This window comes from Furipterus horrens, unplaced genomic scaffold (assembly GCF_987537825.1).
Source record: "Furipterus horrens unplaced genomic scaffold, mFurHor1.1.pri manual_scaffold_11, whole genome shotgun sequence".
Classification (NCBI taxonomy): Eukaryota; Metazoa; Chordata; class Mammalia; order Chiroptera; family Furipteridae; genus Furipterus; species Furipterus horrens.
In genome coordinates this window covers 84,247,826-84,264,111 of record NW_028327181.1, presented here as the reverse complement: position 1 = coordinate 84,264,111, position 16,286 = coordinate 84,247,826, and the positions used below count along the sequence as shown (strand labels likewise).

At 34.9% G+C, this 16,286-nt stretch overlaps 1 protein-coding gene across 1 annotated transcript in view; it reads right to left on the bottom strand.

Annotated features, from left to right (window-relative positions):
• The window catches only part of BRIP1 (BRCA1 interacting DNA helicase 1), a 105,075-nt gene that overhangs the window by 57,943 nt on the left and 30,846 nt on the right, over positions 1-16,286 (bottom strand). The window contains 6 exon segments of the mRNA XM_090292045.1: positions 357-497; positions 613-778; positions 4,762-4,916; positions 6,283-6,415; positions 9,650-9,849; positions 11,838-12,059. Coding sequence (XP_090148171.1) covers positions 357-497; positions 613-778; positions 4,762-4,916; positions 6,283-6,415; positions 9,650-9,849; positions 11,838-12,059 — 1,017 coding nt within the window.

The following is a 16,286-nucleotide window of genomic DNA, read 5'->3' as shown; positions in this document are numbered from 1 at the left end:
AAAGAGAAACACATAAACAATTAAACAACAGGAACTATAATAAAGAAGTTGAATTTTGTTTCGTTCTTAATTTTCACTTAAAAACACTAAACATTTAAATTAGGAAATTGTAATACAGCCTTTGCATCCGAAGTGTATTTTTTACTCACTGGGTTGAAGGAGTGCATTTATTAGTATTTCCTTTTTTTGTTGACACTATTAAATAGATGACAGATTTTCTTTTATTCTAAAATTGAAATGTTGAATTTCCTATCAGGATCTGTTTGCTAGTACTTAGGTACCTTCCAATTTGTTTATGTAGAATTATATTGAGGTAAAAAAAAGAGACTGAAAGCCTTCAAGAAAAAAATCCTAACCTGTGAGTTATTGATGATATGGTTAGCTTCTAGCTGGATAGTAAATGTAATACCAAGTTCTGATGAAAAGGATTTCATTGGTGATAATGTCCCAGATGTCAAAACAATCGTCCACACTTTGCCATTAATATCCGAAAAGGCCTAGAAGGAAACAACATTCAATATATAAAATTATTTTTAGAGAAGTCAAACATATCTATTTAGTTGTCTGTGTTGAGTTAGAAGACCAAATTTTCAGATGTAGCAATCAGCTTACCACAGCTGGATTTAAGCACCAGAAGTTTAGCACACGAACTGCAGTTTTCTTTCGTGAACGTTTCTTATTTTTTGGTACAGCAAAGAACCCATTTTTATCTGAAGTATCAGTCTGATTTATCCAAGAATACGTCTGTTGAATAGCAACTTTATAATCATCTGCAAACCTAAATGAAAGTAAAATGGTAATTAAATGGCAATACTTCATTAAACATATATAATGTCCCAGCTACATACAACATAAAAACTGATACTAAAACTATTATTGAGAGTCCTAGTATCTTCCCACTCCAAGAAAATATTTTCCCCACCAAACAACCCCCACTAATTAAATTCAGTAATTCTGATAGAAGATAAACTATCGTCTTAGAAGCAACCCCCACTACAGAGACTAGATACCATCTAATGGCCCTTCCTTTACCACTTCCCCTCCCTATGTTCAAACACTACATAAATCATGGCAGAATCACAGTTAAAATCCAAGCCTCCTAACTCCTCGTCCAGAGATCCTTGCACTCTATGTTACATCACTAGTTACAAAATAGATAACAAGATTTTTGTTAAGGAAACTAAAATATGGTTTATACTTCTTTATTACATGAGAAAAGAGAAAGACAATTTTTACTGAAAGTTTAAAAGGTTTAGAAGACTAATTAGAAAAATTTTTAATTCCTTTAAAATCCAGGTCTCAGTCTTCATCTATTTTTAACAAAGGTACTGAATCCGATGACCTCTGTGATCCCATCATTTTATAATTTCTTTCAATAAGAGGCTATAAACACTTAGGCTTAAGCAGAATAAAATGTGGTATTCTCTCCCATGTCCTCACAACACTGATGGTTAATTTCACCCTAAAATTGGTGGAGAGAATTTTATTAAAATATTGAGAGCTAAAAACTATAAAACCTAGAAGAGAACAAAGGAGGAAATCTTCATGACATCAGATTCAGCCATATTTCTTGAATATACCAAAAGAAAAAGTAGCAAAATAAACAAATAAATAAATAAATTGGACTTCATGAAAATTTTAAAACTTCTGTATATCAAAGGACACTATCAAGAGAATGAGAGAGACTTCCGGCCAAGATGGAGGCTTAGACGGACACGCTAAGTCTCCCTCTACAACTAGAGAGGAATACAACTACTTCAAAACAAAGGATAACTAGAAATTCCAGAAAATAAAACTACACGGAAGCCCAACATATGAAGTTATAAACCAGCGGTGCCATTTGGGCAAGTAAGAGCAAAAGTGGGCGGTGCTGTTTGCGGCCGCACCAGGGACAGCGGCAGGGAGAGCAATCCCAGCGGCAGGGAGGACAATCCCGGCTGCAGTCAAACCCCGGCGGCTCGCGACCCGGGCGAGGAATCCCGGCGGCCAAGCCCCGGGCGGTGCGCGACTCCGGCGCTGGGGAGAGCGGCCGCCGCATCGCCTTGAACAGTGAGGCCCAGGGGGGCGGGAGGACGGATCCCGGTCTCCTAGCTGAATAACTGTGTGAATCCATCTTGGACCCCCGCCCCCAAAGAAAGCACCACAGGGCTGCGAAATAGGTCGCGGACAGGCAGGCGCAGGTCGCTGATTTGTGACGCGTACACAGGCACTGCCCCCGACAGCCGGCCCAAGAAAACAAAACGCATCTGTCAAAATGAGGCAGGCAACTATAGAAATCCCGGTGACACAACTCACCAGACAGCAGATAGAGAACCTGACAGATGAACAGATAAGAAACCTGTCAGAGGCTCAATTCTGGGCCATTGTTATCAGGTGGCTTACAGAATTCACAAAAGAGCAGGAAAAAGATATGAAAGAAGCGAAAAACTTTCATAACGAAAGGAACAAAACCGCATACGAGATAAATGGTGAGAAAAAAAAATCCAGAGTTCATTTCAACAAACTGGAATATGGAGAAGGAACAAGCAGTCAACCAATGCAGCGAGAGGAAATGGGAAGCAACAATGAGAGGATCAGAAACCTCTGGGACAGCTATAAAAGGCCCAACATAAGAATCATTGGTTTGCCAGAGAATGAGGAAGATGAACTAGAACTTGAAAAATTGAGTGAAAATATAATAAAGGAGAACTTCCCAGACTTGGGGAAGGGAATAGACTTGCAGGTCCAGGAAGCAAGGAGAGTTCCCAAGAGACTGGACCCAGGGAGAACCACTCCAAGACACATTATAATCAAAATGTCAAAAATTAAAGATAAAGAGAGAATCTTAAAAGCAGCAAGAGAGAAGAAAAGAATTATGTACAAAGGGGTCCCAATTAGACTATCAGCTGATTTCTCAAAAGGAACTCTGAGGGCGAGAAGAGACTGGCAAGAAATATTCAAAGAAATGAAAAGCAAAAACCTACAACCAAGATTACTCTATCCAGTGAAGCTCTCATTCAGAATGAAAGGGCAGAGAAAGTGCTTCCAGGACAAAATAAAACTGAAAGAGTTCATTAGATCCAAACCACTGTTATATGAGATGTTAAAGGGACTGGTTTAATAAAACAGAAGCTAGGGAGATGAAACAAAGGCAAACTAAATAGGCAACGAGAGTGGAAAAGGAACTGTGGGTACGGGAAGCATATTGGGGGGAGGTCAACAGGGAGGGGGAATGGGGAAAGGGAGGGAGATGATATAGGAATTGGGGATCAAGGTAGGAGGGAATGGAATAGACGGAGAGAGGTTGGGAGGAACTGTATGCACAACTAATGGACATAATCTAAAAGGGGGGGACAACTGGAGGGAGGGGGGCCACCGGGTGGAGGGGAGCAGAGGGAAGGGAAAGTGGCACAAATGTAATATTTTAATCAATAAAACACATTAAATCTGAAGAAAAAAAAAAAAGAGAATGAGAGAACAATTCATAGAATGGGAGAAAATATTGAAAACATAAATCTCATACAGGATTAACAGGCAGAATACATAAATAACTCCTCTAACCCAACAACAACAAACCCAATTCAAAAATGAGCCAAGGATTTGAATAGATATGTCTACAATAAAGACATACAAATGGATAATAAGCACATGATAAGATGCTCAATATCTCTAGCCATTAGAAAAATACAAGCCAAAACTACAGAAGATACCACTGTACCCATTTGGATAGCTATTATAAGAAAAGAGTGTAACTCCTATGAAAAATAGTATGTTGCTTCCTCAAAAACTTAAACCCAGAATTACCATGTGATCCTGAAATTCCATGGCTAGGTATGTAACCAGAAGAACTTAGAGCATGGACTCAATATGATACTTGAACATAAATGTTCACTGCAGCATTACTCAAATAGGCAAAAGGTGCAGACAATCCAGATGTGCTTCAACGTAAGATAAACAAAATGTGGTATACATGTACCCTAAAATGTGATTCAGCCATAAAAAGGAATAATCTTCTGACATATGTTACAGAATGGACGAACCTTGAAAAGTGAGGGAAGCTGGACACAAAAGAACAAATATATGATTCCACTTACGTGGGATACCAATGAAGGCAGACAGAGATGAGAGTGGGATAGGAGTTAGCAGAGGCCGTGAAGAGAGGGAAGTGGGAGATACTTGGGAGATACTGTTTCATGGGTTCATGGGTATAGAGTTCCTGTTTGGGACGATGAAAAAGTTCTGGAAATGGCTAGCGGTGGTGGCTGCACAACAGTGTGAATCTACTTAATGCCACTGAACTGTGCACTTAAAAATGGTTAGGATGATAAATTCATGTTATGTACATATTGCCACAATTCAAAAAAGCAAAAATACTGGAACCAGAAAGCACTGTAACTTAACAAAGGGTAGTGTCAGGAAGGTGCCTGCTTTTCATTTTGTACAATTCTCTAAATAGAGGCTTTATGCAATAAGAAAAAGACTTTCGAATACTGGAAGAAACATATGTAAACTATATTTAAGAAAAAACAAATGCTTAAGCTTAGTCCTAGAGGACTATAAATTTAATGCTGAATTAGTATATTTACTGATTTCAATATTCATTTTCATTAATAAAGACTAATTTCAATTAATCTGAATCTGTACTAATAAGAGTAATTTTTATACCACTTTTTATGATTATCCTATGTACTCATACAAAAAAAAATGCATTAAACACATGCTAACACCCAATAAGGCTACTATTTTTAAGAGAAAAAATACAGATCAGATATCTTCATTTACCTGCTATTTTGCCTAAAAAGATAGTCAAGTACCATAAAAAGTCCTTTGAGCATTATTTGAGTTGAAGCACTAATAACAGGTACTTCTCTTGCCTCCTCTTTACCATGAATTGCTAAGACTTTTTCTTCTTTTTGAAGGACAGCAGAAAAATGTCCCTATAAGAAATTACAATATTAAGTATACTGGGGGGGAGGGATGAAGGAGTAAAACAAACTTTTCAAAACTATAATGAAACTCAAATAAAATATACATTGAAATTATAGGCAAACATTATTAATACACAAGTGCTAACAATATACTTTAGATGTCCACATGTTCCCAAATTCTCTTCAAAGAACTTCAATAAAATTATACATTTATTTCTTCAGACAATTAGGGTATTATTTAGTGCCCTTCAAAAGTAATGAACCACATAAAAATATACTTACTAAATGGTTTCTCCAAGGAGCTTAAAGAGTTGATATCCCACCTAAATACCTGAATTATTTCCAGAGTACTCTGATGCTTAGAATAATATGACTATATTATAAGAAAAATTAAAAGAATGACTCAAAGTTAATTCTAAAGTATAAGTTTAACTCAAATATTTATTTGAATATTTATATGCCCAAAATGCTAGTGGTGATCATGTTGTCAATAGTAGTTATCTTTTGGGGTTCAAAGCGTCTTTAAATTAATATGGAAAACTTCAAAACTCTAATTTAAAAAATCAAAGGAAATTAAATAAATGGAGAGATACTCCATGTTCATATAGAAAAATTCAATATTATTCAGATGTCAGTTCTTCCCAGCTTGAGCGATAGGTTCAATGCAGTCCCAATCAAAATCTGAGCAGGTTACTTTGTGGATACTGACAAACTGATCAAAGTTTATATAGAAAGACAAAAGACCCAGAAGAGCCAACACAATTATTGAAGAACAAAATCAGACAGCTGCTATGAGTAATGTCCTTTCTGCTAAACTTTTCTGGAAACCTAAAATAACTAGTTTAAAATATAAAGACTTTTCATTTAAATAAGTAAGTAATTAAGAACAAAAAGGAAGAGAAAAACACTCTGTTTTGAAAAAGAAACCTCTCTGAGAATATACGTCATAAAGTTTCTATTCAGAAAAACATACAGAATACATACTCATAAAATTTTTCATACAATTTCATAATGTTCACAATATCTCATAGCCCACTCACAATCTCCATCCACCCAGGTTTATAACTAAATTAAGAAGAACAAAGTATAAATTTATCTTTTTATTTTCCAAATTTTTAACTTTTACAATTAACAAAATAAACTTACAACCTAAAAATATTGACTTCTTTGAACAAGCAATTAATTCCTTTCAGCCTTATTTCTTTCAAACTAAATAAGGCTACTTTTTGATCCACAATTTATGCCATCAAACATAAGATTATAAAAAATTTTAAACAATTAAATTGCTACACTTTTTTTACCCTGTATAAACTTATTCATTATTAATCATTTCTAATTCACTAAATGAATTTCCATAGGTGGAAAAAAATCTTACCTGTAAAATGGGAAAAGTAGCAGTGGTGATACCCATTTTGTGTAAATTTAAGAGCATTTCACTTCCACTCCATATTTTACAGTATGATTCATAATCCCGTTCCACAAGATGTTCAGAGTTTGCTTCTAACCAACTGGAATAAAATAAAACAATTCCATCAACCACTATTGTCCTATGTGCACCATTTTCACAGACCAGAGAACTGAGATACATTAATCTGTATTCTTTGAAGCTCTTAGGACACAAAAATAGATTAATTAAGACACCTTTTGAAAAGCATGCCTATCGCAATTTGCAAAAAAAACAAACAAAACAAACTCATTTACATAGCCAAAAGAGCAAGCTTTTATTCAGAAAAGAAAAACATGCATGTCATTTCCCAATTGTGTCTTGTGGATTCACACTGCTTTATTTGACTCTCTCTCCAAAAGAGAGCCATGTCTTGGGGCTCAACACAAATGCTAAAAGGAAATACAAAACAACCTAATAAAAAATTAAAGTTACATATTAACACCAAAGAGAATTACTAGAAAATATATAAATATATTCATTAATATATATACACATGTGTACATTCAATACAGAGAAGGAAAACTCTGATTCCAAAAAACCTCCGCTGCCTTGCGGCATACCTCTTCAGGGGAAAGGCTAAGGGAGTAAACCCCGACAGAAAATCCGGAGCCGGAGTCCCTAAGGCGGTTTGACGTTGTAGTCAACACCGGCAACTCCTGCGGCGCACCTGAAGCCAAGCTGTATTGACTCCGTCTTTCCCTTGGACCCTTCAGCTGCGAAGAGAGGGGGGGTCTGCTGCATGGGCAACAGCAGACCCTCCATATCACCCCGCCCAGGCTCTGTAGCTTCAGCTTCACTGGAGAGGACACTCCAGCGTCATCGCAAGATGTCGATTCAACACGGGAGGAGACAGATACCGTGTCACTCCCGAGTCGGACTGCACAGCCATTCTCGGCGGTGCAGATAGACTCTTAAGAAGCTACACCATCGTCTCTCGAGACGGACGGCTGCCGACGACGACGACATTCAATAAGTGCTTAAAAACCGATTCTTACGCCAGCCACTATACTAGGCAGTAGAAGTACAGCAGTAAATAAAATAGACAAGGCCTTTATTCTCATGGGAATTACATTCTACTAAAGGGAGAAAAATAAATTTAGAAACAAATATATTAACAAGAAAATATCGGGTAGTAAGAGGTATATTAGGTTAATGTAATCTAATTGCTACTTTAATTTGAATATCAAGAAAGCTCTACACAAGGTGATATTTATTTTAACAATTGAAAGCAAAATGTACCAGTCGTGGAAGGATCAGAAAAAAACAATGCCAAGATCCTGAGGTGGTTAACAAATTATATTCATTGAAGGGCCTGAAAAGAAGCCAATGTAGCTGCAACACAATGGGCAAAAAGGAATAAAGGTATAAACAATGTTAGAGTGATAAGCAAGAATCAGATCATGTTAAGCCAGGATAAGAGATTTGAATTCTATTCTGAGTACAATGGGAAGGTTTTAAGTGGAAGATTTTAAATGAGAGACACCATCTATTTTAAGTGTTTAAAAGATGACTCCAGCTTCAGAGTCAGAATGGGTTATAGGAGAAAGGCAAGAGTGAAACCAGAGACCTGTTGGGAGGCTGTTACAGAATTCTAGTTGAGAGATGATTGTGGGATGGTAGATAGAAGACTGAAGGGTTTGGGATATGTTGTGCAGGTAGCATTTACAAAACTTACTGATAAATTGAATGAGATGGGGCAGTAATCAAGAATAACACTTAAATTTTGACTTGAGGAACTGGTTAGTACTGTTTGCTTTGATGGGAAAGACAGGAAGAGTAGGTAGGGAAAAGGAGTAAGTTTTGTTTTGGGGAAGCTGAAATTTGAGAACCAAACAAAGATATAAAGTGCAGTTGGATATACGAACACAGTGTTGCAGGGAGAGGTTGGGGCTAGCTACAGGGTCAGGCCTCAGCAGTACTGCTACGGTACTGGGTTAGGTAATTTAGGGAAGTGCACAGCTAGAAATGAAATGAGGTCCTAGGACCAAGTCCAGAGGCACTTCAACATTTAGACATCAAACAAAATAGGAACTACCAAACAAAAATGAGAAAAAATCGGCTGTGAGGAGGAGGAAACCCAGAAATGTCACGGAAGGTATCCAGAAAAAACATTCCTCTGTGTCGCCTCTACTCTTAGTACCTCACTTCTGACACCTCTGGTCACTAACTGGATGCGGGGTTTTCCCCACACCAGCCAATTTGAGATACCAGCTGGGTGTCCTATACAGTCACCTGTCACTTAGTGACAGGGATACATGCTGAGAAATATGTCCATAGGTAATTTTGTCATTGTGCAGAAGGAAACTTCCAGAGCTGAGGGTTACGTTTATGGCATAGGTTGTGGTAAGTTTCATGGATGTATACTTATCTACAAACTCATCAAGCTATAGACATTAAATATTTACAGCCTTATACCTCAATAAAGTGGTTTAAAAAACATAAAATATATTTTGGTGTTTAAAATGGGGAAGACAAAAAATGTATATATAGTATGCCATCATTTGGGTAAAAAGGAAGGGACAAGAAACAGTATCCAACTTGACTCATACATGCATAAACATGTACTGGATGATAAATTTATATAGGAGGACAAGAACTGAGTGTATGGAAGATGGGGTGAGAAGAAGGTTTCTACAATATAAATGTGTGTATACCTGTTCTGTTCAAACATGTGACTGTATAACTTTCAAATTTTTTAAAAAGTATATTGTAAAGGGAACAAAAAAATGCTGCAGTATTTGAAATGGGATGTAGAGTCAGGGGATGTTTTTTCTAAGATGAACAGATAAAAAAACCTAATGTCTAATGAAAGAGAAATTATCTAATGTAAATTTTATGGTATCATTATTTTTATCTAATGTAAATTTTAATAAAATTACTATTAAATATATTATTTTATAGTATTAAAATCTTGGTTAGTTGAAACTCACTAAACTCAAATCCTACTCAAACAGGATGATAAAGTGATGAATTAAAGCCATGATCTAAATTTTAAAATGTTAAATGAAACCGTTCAACCCAGTGTCCTATACATAGCCTATGGGGCTATTAAATTATTCTGTTAAATTAGGAATAAGATTCACAATTACCAATTTAAAAGATCGATTCTGTCCATTATATTCTTTTGAATAAGACAAAAGTTTGGACTAGCCTGTCTTTAAAAGTTTAACTGGCAAGGAATAGTCCATTTCCAAAGTAATCTGGTCAGTTCACTAAGGGCAAAATACTCTGGCATAATAAAACATGCTTTTAATACAAAGGCAGCACAACGACACTGAGAGACAAAGGTTCTTACTTAATGAGGCTGTAGCACACAGCTTGTAGGGGTTCATGGTCTTTCTTCCTGATGTTATTGTTGACCATACTATCCAGTTCATCTCGAGCAAACCGAAGCTGCACTTCCGTTATACTGTAACTTGCTGATTCCCGAGCACAGTCCTCAATGTTATGAGCTTCATCTAAAATGACAACCTGTTCTTTCAGATTGATATCCATCTATAAGATCAAAAAATTTTCCTGTAAAACCTTCAGAAAAAATGGATTTAACGGCAATAAGCATGATATTTCATTTAAAAACATGACACTATAGGCCAATATAACAACTGCAATTATATAAGGAACTGATTCTAGGTCTCAAAACTTCTAAAGTACTAAAGCCAACCAAATATCAGCTCAACATCATTATAGTTTGCCACTTTCACTCTCAAAATACTTTGCAAATGTATCACAACCAAAATAATGTGTTACGTAAAAAACCTTTAAAACTAAAATAATACAAAATTCAAAAGGCTCTAGAAATATTAATGTAATACAGTATGTAGCTTTCATTTTAGTCTGTCCTGAAACACTTCGTTCTGACACCTGCTCTTCTCCAGTTCCCATGTAATGCTGGTAGGACTGTTAATCTGTTAATCAAGGACATCGCCACTCTTACCACGTGAGGAGACTCAGACACCAGGCTTGCTGATCGGTTCAGGAATGGATATGAGATTCAGACTAGGTCAATCACAGTTAATACGGAGTGACTAATATAAGATCAAGTCCTTTTTTTCCAGGTTAGCTAACTACCTATCCTTATCTTTGTCCTCACTAGAAAGAACTTGCCTTGAACACAAAGCCATCAAAACAATGAGTTCGTCAGCAGTTTTTCTTAAGCTCTACTAAAGCTGAGTCTGTGTCACTTGCAATTGAGAGTCCTGACTAATACACAGAAATGTCACAAAACAACTGTCATGAGTTACTCTGAAGAAATAATACTGTACAGAGGGTTGAAGATGACCAAGAAAGAGCCATGAAAGAGCTGGCAATATACACTGGGGTTCAAAGAGGACCAGGACTTGGATTTGGATAGACAAAGAGAGAGCAGGACATTTCAGCACAACTGTCATCAGAATCAGAGACAGGAAAGAACAAGGAAGCCTTAGGGGACTCTGAGGCGATTTGTGAGGGGGCTCTAGTTGGGAGTTTGCAGCAGAGAAGACTGGAAGTGTAGATTTAGGTAAGACTGTTGAGCAACTGGAAGTAAACTTAAGAAATATGGACTTTACGCCATGAGCAAAGAACAGTAAGAGATTTTTAAGCAGAGGACAGATTAATAAAAGTAATACTAGAAGACTGATCTGTCATTGATCTGCAGCCACTCAGAAAAAAGAGACCTAGCCAAGAGATAACCAAATAAGAGATAGGATAGTAGGGACAGTAAACATAATGTCTAATAATTTCAAACTTAAGAAGATAGAAAGCTAATGAAAATTTTGCAGTCAGATCTAAAGAGAGAAATAACAATTGAATATACTAAGTTATTCACTTTTTTTGGTTTTATACTGTAACAACGGGATGTTTCTAAGAAAAAGCAGGCAAATAAACACAAATGCTGTATACAAAATTCACTTCTCAAAAGCTCACAAAGCATAATTTGCAGTCTGTATATTCTTCCAACATAAGTTCTTCCAAACAGAACCTTCAGATAAATGTTTTAAAATCATTCTTTCTGACTATTCATAAATGGAAAGAGTGACAGCTATAAAGGGGTCTCAACTGGGGGAAATTTTGTCTCCCCAGGGATATTTGGCAAAGTCTAGGGCCATTTTTGATTGTTACAATGTGAAGGTGCTACTGGCATCTAGTGGATTAAGATGCTGTTACTACAATGCACAAGACAACCCATCAGAGCAAAGAATTTTCCAGCCCCAAATGTCATCACTATCAAGGTTATGGAAACCCCTGCTATAACCCCACTTTAGTACTAGGTCCTTAAAAGTACAATAGTTATTACTTTGGAAATTAAAGTGACAAGGTCTAAAATTCAGTTTTTATTACACCTTGAAATGTTTTCAGTATTCTCATCTGTTTATACACTTCCATAAATTAACTATAAAACAAAAAAATAAAGTAAAGGATATTAAAAGATCTAAGAGCTTTTACATTCACCCTTATATCCCAATAAGTAGGAAAAAGGTTGTAATTATTACATAACTACTCACACTTTCCCTTATTTGTGCATCTAGAAGATAGTTGTAGGGACAAAATATTATTTCAGCATCTTGTATTAGCTCTCGTGCTGTGTAATACGGACATGCCTTCAGTTTTTTGCCCAAGCTGACGAGTTCTTCTATATCCCAGGCCTTGCACATCCCTGGGAGAGTCTGGAACGTTTGTTGACCACTAATTTTATGAACACCATGATAAAAATAGCAGGATTTGCCCTAAAAACAAATATGCACAACCGAAATGTGAACCCAAACTGGAACAGAAGAAATAAAACAAGTTTATGTCAGAATTTTAGGAAAATCATTAACGCCACAAAGCAAACATTTTATAGGAGACGAATTATACCATATCTACACTCCCAACCATTTTAAAGGCACTATGTTAGTTGACTCAATAGAGGTCCAGATCAGAATAGCTCTAGGTACCCCAAATTAATTTGAGAAATATATTTTTTAAATTGTGTTTGTTGTGGCTTTGTTCTATTAAAGTGATATTAGGCAAAAATATTTCTGTAAGGATATACAAGAGCAATGGTAGCACTGGTTGCTTGCAAAGATGAGAGCTAAGTGACTTGGGGACAGGAGTGGAGGGATTTTTCTCAACAGACACTTTTGTACCTTTCAACTTGAGACATGAGACAGTATTACTTACTCAAATCTAAATAAGTAAAAAGAAAGGAAGGAAGAAAGGAGAGAAGGAGAGGAGAAATGAAGGAGCTGGAATGAATGTCCTAGGGAAAAAGTAAGGAGTGTTTACTATAAAACATATGGAAAATACATATGAGTATCAAGGGATAAAATCTATATTATAATTCTATCACACACAAAAAATATACTATTAACAATTTGATATGTTTCATTTCATATATCCTCTACATGCATGTAGTATATATGGATAGATATGTCTTTACAATGTGACCTACTATTAAAATAATAAGAATTAAAAAAATTTCCCCAGGCATTGAGGATTATTAACAATCTAGCCACAATAAATGCTCACAAAACTAGGATCACATTTTTTTCTCTCAGCCTATTTTAGTAAAACTCGTATAAGAAATATTTTCGCATATCACTAAGGAGTTTTCCATTGTTGCTCACATATGTACATTGAATTGATGTGCCACAGTTGATGAACCGGTTTCATTATCATTGAGCATTTAAGACTGTTTATAATTTTTGCTTTATAAATAATGCTTCAATGAGCATTTGTATACCCATTTCTAAATATTTTCTTAGTATACATTTTTAGAAATGGCATTATGGGATCAGGGAGTATAAAGTATTTTTAAATTTCTTGGAAACTATATACTACCAATTGATCCTCCAGGAAGTGTATACCATTTTATATTATCCTTTTTCTATACCTTTATCAACACTAATATTGTCTGTTCTTATCTTAGCCAATTTTAAAGGTAAAAAAACAGACTTTCATTGTTTTGATTTGTATTTTTTTATACTCTCTAGCAAGGTTTGGCATTATATTGTATGAATACTCTAATAAGTTTCAACAGTAGTTTGTATCTCTTTTTTCATGTACAAATGTCCTTAGTCATTCTATTATTGGAAGTAAAAATTTTTATTAACATACATTAATCAAAAAATAAGATGTTTGATAAAATCCAGCCCTAGCAAGGATATGTCATAACCTTTAAAATGTATAAAATTAGAAGTACAAATATACACTATAGAAAAAGACATAGGCAACTTGTCAATAACTTATCAAATTTTTAAATTTTGCCATTAACATTCATATATATATATATATATATACATGTATATATATATATATATATATATATATATATATATATATAAAATACTGTTTAATAGCCAAAAAATTGGAAATAAACCAAATGTCTACCAATGGGGAATATGTTAAATAAATTATGGTAAATTTATATAAAAGAGACAGCCCTCTAAAAATGAGTAAGATTTATCTGTGTGCTGATGTGTTTAAGCTATTAAAAAAAAACATACAAAAAGATTAAAGCAAATACATATTTTAAATGTTTTAGAAGAACATGCATAAAACTTGACAATAGTTTCCATGAAGGGTTAAAGGATGGAAAGAGTTGGAAAGATGTAACTGAGTCTTAGAATCACATATATTTTGTATTTCAGTTGTCATTTGATACTAAGTGGTGGAATAATGGGTTGTTTTTATTTTCACTAATTCTGTGTATCAATAAAAAATTAAACGTGATTCTGAAATCCAATACTTACCTTTCCCAGTCTGCTGTCCTTAACAAGTAAAAAGTATTTATATGTATTTTTATCTATGAACTATCCAAAATATAATCCTGTATTTTCGAAACATACATAATTTACACAAAAGTACCTAGAAATTGCTAGAAATAGAGTAAAGCATAAGAGGTCCATAACCTTTAAAAGAATGTCTGCAAATCCAAGGACATGATCAGTTCTCCTAAAGCTTTATACTTAGCCACATTAAGGGAAGCCCCTTGTTGGTCCTCCAAGGTATTAAAAATAAAAATTGGGAGGAAAGGGCTCACCCAACTTTCTTTATTTAGTTCATTTTTTATGTTATTTTCAGTTACTTACTCTAAAGTCTACTACTCTTTTTCACTTCTCATGCTGTGTCAGATTTCCTTGCCATCCGCCATCTTTTGTTAAACCAAAACAGCAATGGCTAGGAGTTAGAAAACTTGCCTCCTTTTCTTGCTAACTAGTTGTGTGATACTGGGCAAACTGTGACTAGATAGCAGAAGAGCAGTTGAACCAAAAGCTTTTTAAGATTCCTCTGGCCCATTTCCTTCTAGCTCTAAAATTTTATAATTCTGGCATCCAAAGACAGGTAGAGATGTGCCAAGTATCTTTCATTATGAGTTTGATACAGACTGAGTTTCATAATATGACATTTCTTCATTCCAAGTACCTTCCATACTATTCAGAAAACTTGTATTTGTACAAAATTATCACTAAGGTAGGTGCCTCCAGAGTCTGTGATTAAAAACTGTTAAATCTCATCTTAACCTAAATCAATTTTTTTACAGCTATTTCTGGGGCTGGTTGATTTTTTTCCTTAACTCAAACAGAATTAACTTTTAACAGAATAAATCCATTGCTTTTCCAGTACAAGAGAACTTTAGTAAAAGAAACAGTGAACAAAAACACATGTGCCTTTGGATCAAGCCAAAAAATCAGAAAGTTTACACTTTAAGGGCACTTGGAATGACACTCCTGTGCAGGCTGATAGCAAAACCAGAAAAGCTCATCCATTTTCGCAGTGTAACACAACCCTGGAGGGAGTCTGTCAATTGAAGTGTTATCACACTTTAAACTCTTTTTCACTCAAACTGCCAGTTATCTATTTATCATTCGCTTTGGTAATTCAGCCATAGTAAACACAGACACCTACCGTGACTTTGTAATTGGCCCTCATTACAATACCAAATTACCATGAGGGCTTGGGAACAAGAGAAAGAATGTTCCTGTATACCTATGAGCTAAGTATTCTGAGGCAGAATTAGGTCAAGACAAAAAAATACAAGCAGGTCTATCTTCAGTTATGGATGTCGCTAATATTCAAGAACAAAAGATTTGTTTACTTTAAAATAGAAACTAAATAACAATGAAAAATTCTGAACATGCACATCTGTTAGATTACTTTTAATTTTTACATGATTCACATTTATGACAGTAAGGATCAATCAAAGAACATAATCAGCACTACAGGATTCTAGAGAATGACAGAAGACTATTTGCTTTCAATGCACAATCTCAAACTTTATAATTGTTTTTAATAATGAGATAATAAATTGTTATAATTTTCCCCATAACAATAAAAAGATAATGGCAATGTCAGCAAGTCTTCTTGCATAGACTATATAGACAAAAAACAAATTTCAAGAACTTGAGGAATCCAGTAGATAAATTAGCCCCTTATAGAAAGACATCTACTTAAGTATAAAATTTATCGGGTTTTTATCATGAAGAGCCTTTTGTCTATTTTATTATTTTTTTAACATTTGACTTCTACTGTTTTCGTCTCTCCTTGAAGCGAACTTCTTAAAATAGTGTGAAGATTTCACAGTTCCTTGGTTAGTTAAAAAGGACTTATCAAAAATAAATGTAATTAGAATTTCAAAAATGATTTTGAGTCATTAATCTGTATTCTCTTCCTGGCTCTGAACAAGTCACTTAAGTTTTCCACTTAAGTTCCTTAATACTTGTACTTCATATTCACATGAATGTCTATTGAAGCATCTTCTGAATATCCCCAAAGAAAGCTTGAATAAACTTCCATCTAATAAAAGAAAGCACCGAGAAAGAAAAGCATAATATAAAATAATTTATTTACATTATATAGTAGAAGGTGATATATTAATAAAACAAAACTCCAAGGGCTATAGGTCATAGCCTTTTGTGTAAAAACAAAATACTAATGAAAAGTAGAACAACTTTCAAAATACATTAAAATAT